The following is a 3,648-nucleotide window of genomic DNA, read 5'->3' as shown; positions in this document are numbered from 1 at the left end:
AAAAGGAAACAAAACATTGCAACCATGCAAATACAGTGTGATATTAGAAAAGTTTCTCAGGCCCAGACAGTGTCATTTTCTTCATACCTCGATGATCTGATCAACCCAGGCTTTATCGAGATTGACAAAGGCAATTTCCTGGCCAAAGAACTTGACATAGACAGATGCCAAAGGACTGCTGTTGGGCTCAGACCTCCACTGAGAGAGCTGTGGAAAAGAGAAACATCTTTGCTCTACATGTGAACTGTTATTAATGTACCTTTGGGGATTTAGTAGTAAAGTTTAACCACGTACAGCTTTAATCACACGCTTCATCTTTGTGATCCTGTCATGACTTTGAATAATCGCTGGGTTCTTCAGAAGAGCTTCCTGCAGCCCCTCAGTTCTCACTCCAACCTAGGACACATTTAAAAGTGTTTTTTTATAAAGTGTTCCTTAATGTATTTTTTAAAGCCATACCCCCAACCGCTTTATTCACCTCCAGAACATCAGCAGCAGCTCCAGCCAGGAAGGCACTGGTCTTTGCCACCACAGACTTGGGCAGAACAGTGGCCACGTCGTTGATATAGAAAGCAGTGGCAGCAGCACCCATCATAAAAGGATCTAAAAAATATCAGTGAATCAGAATATGAATCAAATCTGTTACTCAGTGGGTGAAATAAAAAAAAAGAATTTGAAAAAAAGAACATTACTGTTATAAATGTCTGCGTAGACAGCTTTGCTGAAACGCATGTTCAGTCTGCCCAGGATGGGATTCAAGATTTTGATAGCAACGTTGCAAGCTGCGGACCTGTACGGAGAGTTAGAGGGACGTGAGTCGGCAAATGATTCCACTGAAACAAATCTGCTGGTGGGTAACGTTTGGAAAAGAACTTACACTGAGTTGAGTGCGACAGCATTGCCCCTGGCCAGGGACTTCATGTAAGAGTAGGTGAAGCTTGCTACCTGCAGATTCCTCTCTGTCTTCACAATGCTGGCAAGAGACGTCACCAGACCCACTGGAGGCCTGGTCTCGAACAGCACGATGCAAGCAAGCATGCGTAGCTCTGCTTCAAGGGTCTTGTCCATGTAGAGCTGAAGAGCCAGGTCCTGGATCTAATGTGAAGGAGGAAAGTGAATTCAGCGTGAGTTCAACTTCACTGAAGAGATGTAGTTTAACACATGCTGCAGTATGGACGGCTCACTATTCGTGGCTCTTTCTTTGCGATGTTTCTCAAAGCCATGATGGCCTCAGAGTGGACTCTCATGGGCAGCGCTGTAGCTACAGTGCCATGTATGGGCAGGATCTTGATTATTGGCTTAATGCTGTTAGGGTGACCAGCGTTCCCCAAAACCTTGAGGAGCAGGATCATGTTCTCGGTGTCACGCTTAACAACAGCCTCGGCCAGAAGGTCCTGAATGGGCTGTGGGAAGATGGAAGGTATGATGATGTAGGCTTACTTTGTCCATAGGAACATGTGTGATTTAAATATGATGAGCGCTACTGTAGGTTGCATCACCTTAATGAGCTCAACAGGGCAGACGGCCTTGTGAACACAGTATTTGTTGATCATGGTTCCATAGCCGAGGAGGACGATCTCCCTCAGAGCTGCATGACTCAGTATTTTGTTACTGACTGCCAGTTCCTGGAAAACACAGACCATGTGAATATGTCTGTGTACCTTCATCTTTACTTCAAATGAACTTGAACAGGAAGTGACCAACCTCAACCAGTTTGATGACCTCGGTGTTTGCCGTCACCATGTGAACAGATGTGATCAAAGCTTGAGCTGCTTCAACGATGGTCAGCTGATCTGCCAGAAACTTCTCCTTAATAAATCTCAGAGCTGCAGGTGTTCCAATGACAGGGATGGCCTCCAAAATCCACTTCCTGACAGAAGACGTTTTCATGAGTCAACCTGCAAACACATTTTCAAAATGCTCTCTTTTTTTTCAGAAGTGTTCAAACAATAAACCTGAAGGCGGGACGGTCTTTGTATTGAGTCCACAGCATCTCCAGGTCTGCCAGGTGAGCTGCACGCAGGACTTGAATCAGTTCCAAAAACTTGAGAGGAGCATCTTCATGAACCTTCTCCACATTGTTGACCACGAGGTGGTTCAGAATATCCACAATCTGGAAAAACAAAAGAAAAAGAAACTTGTTTTTTTTTTGTTCTGTTTGTTTTTTTACTGAATGCATTAAAAAAGGCAGAGACTTTACCTGGGCCTGAACATTGTTGACCTTGATGAGTTGGAGCGGGGTCTGTAGAATCTCAGTGGAGAACTCGTACTTGAGGGATCCACGTTCGATGTAGCTCACCTTAATAGGCACAATGGGGATTTTCTGTACCTCGAGGAAAACCAAGGTTTGCCTTGACAAGAGAAGTGAAGGTTATTAGTTACAGCTTGGTGAAACAGAAACATCGCGGTGCTGAGTTAGAATCACTGTTCCCTAGATACATACTTGGTCTCCATCTGAGCAGCTCCGTTCATTTCAGTGAAAGGTGAGAACTGGATCAGCTCGTTCACAGCTGCGTTCAGGATCAACATGCCATTGGCTGAAGGCTTCAAGATGTAATTGTATGCAGAAGCTCCTCTCAGGTTCTAGGAGTGACAACGATGGAGAACGGTGAACGGCAGGTGATCCTACGATATCTTCTGCCTTTGCAGATGTTCACATGACAATCAGACCACAAATCTAAACTTACATGACGGTGATTGGTCAATTTCTCAACGTATGCCAGCCCTATGTCCTTCATGACTCTTTCCTGACAGTTGTTCAGGTCCCGTGTCTTGGTCACCAGGATACGTTCAGCCTTCTCATCTTCAGTGATGGCATACAGGGTTTTGCACACACCCTGAGCTCCAGCCTAATTAGAAGAAGGTGTGGTGAGGATTACAGTCGTTGTTTGGGGAATTAACACAAAGAAAAACAGACACAAACAAACCTCCTGCATCTCATAGACATTCTGTGTTTTCTTGATGTTGATCTGGAGGACGTTCAGAATTCCTCTGTAGATGTTCATCACCAGAGTGGAGACGCCCTCGGGGGCCTGCAGTTTTCCTACAACACCGTTGACATATTCAAACTTGATGGGCGTCACGAGCTGAGGTGCCAGTGCTTTAGTCAACTTGATCGCCGGAATAAAAGCATCCCTCGGCCAGATACCGCTGTATTCAAAGAGCTCTGGCTCCACAAGCTGCACAATAATTAAAAACAACAAGCAGTTTCAGCACAGCTTCCATTTCACATGTTCTCCGAGTTCTTCTTACTCATGAAAGTCAACCTCACCTTCAGCATGTAGATGTTTTGTGGACCAGCACTGATGAGAACTTTGCTGCTGACTTTGAGTCCTGCTCTGGCCAAACCTGGTTCAGGTAGACCACCAAGGAGCTCTGCCTCATATTTGTACACATGGGTTTTTCCAATAGCGAAGTCTATTACTGCAAGTACATGGTCAAAAACGCAGAGTTAGTATCCAGAGTGGGATTTAAAATATCATCAAAGTATTTTTTCTTTACTAGAAATAATCATTTTCATTAGTATTTGCACATTTAAGAAATTATTTTAAAATTGGAAATCAGATAATAAAAAAAGTTGAACTTACAAGCAGCAGCATGGCCAGCTGAAAGAAAATGGGTGAAAAACAGTATAATTGTTACTCAACC

At 44.2% G+C, this 3,648-nt stretch overlaps 1 protein-coding gene across 1 annotated transcript in view; it reads right to left on the bottom strand.

Annotated features, from left to right (window-relative positions):
- Positions 1–3,430, bottom strand: part of LOC103392840 (vitellogenin-1-like) — a gene marked incomplete at its 5' end in the record, with an annotated part of 8,440 nt that extends 5,010 nt beyond the window's left edge. Inside the window, 13 exon segments of the mRNA XM_025053432.1 lie at positions 24–207; positions 295–396; positions 479–603; positions 693–790; positions 878–1,095; positions 1,185–1,403; positions 1,500–1,625; positions 1,705–1,870; positions 1,956–2,351; positions 2,444–2,583; positions 2,688–2,849; positions 2,928–3,179; positions 3,272–3,430. Coding sequence (XP_024909200.1) covers positions 24–207; positions 295–396; positions 479–603; positions 693–790; positions 878–1,095; positions 1,185–1,403; positions 1,500–1,625; positions 1,705–1,870; positions 1,956–2,351; positions 2,444–2,583; positions 2,688–2,849; positions 2,928–3,179; positions 3,272–3,430 — 2,347 coding nt within the window.
- Between the last annotated feature and the right edge of the window lie 218 nt (positions 3,431–3,648).

The sequence above is a fragment of the Cynoglossus semilaevis genome, chromosome 2 (genome assembly GCF_000523025.1).
Source record: "Cynoglossus semilaevis isolate Cse_v1.0 chromosome 2, Cse_v1.0, whole genome shotgun sequence".
Lineage (NCBI taxonomy): Eukaryota > Metazoa > Chordata > Actinopteri > Pleuronectiformes > Cynoglossidae > Cynoglossus > Cynoglossus semilaevis.
This window is presented reverse-complemented; position numbering and strand designations above follow the sequence as displayed.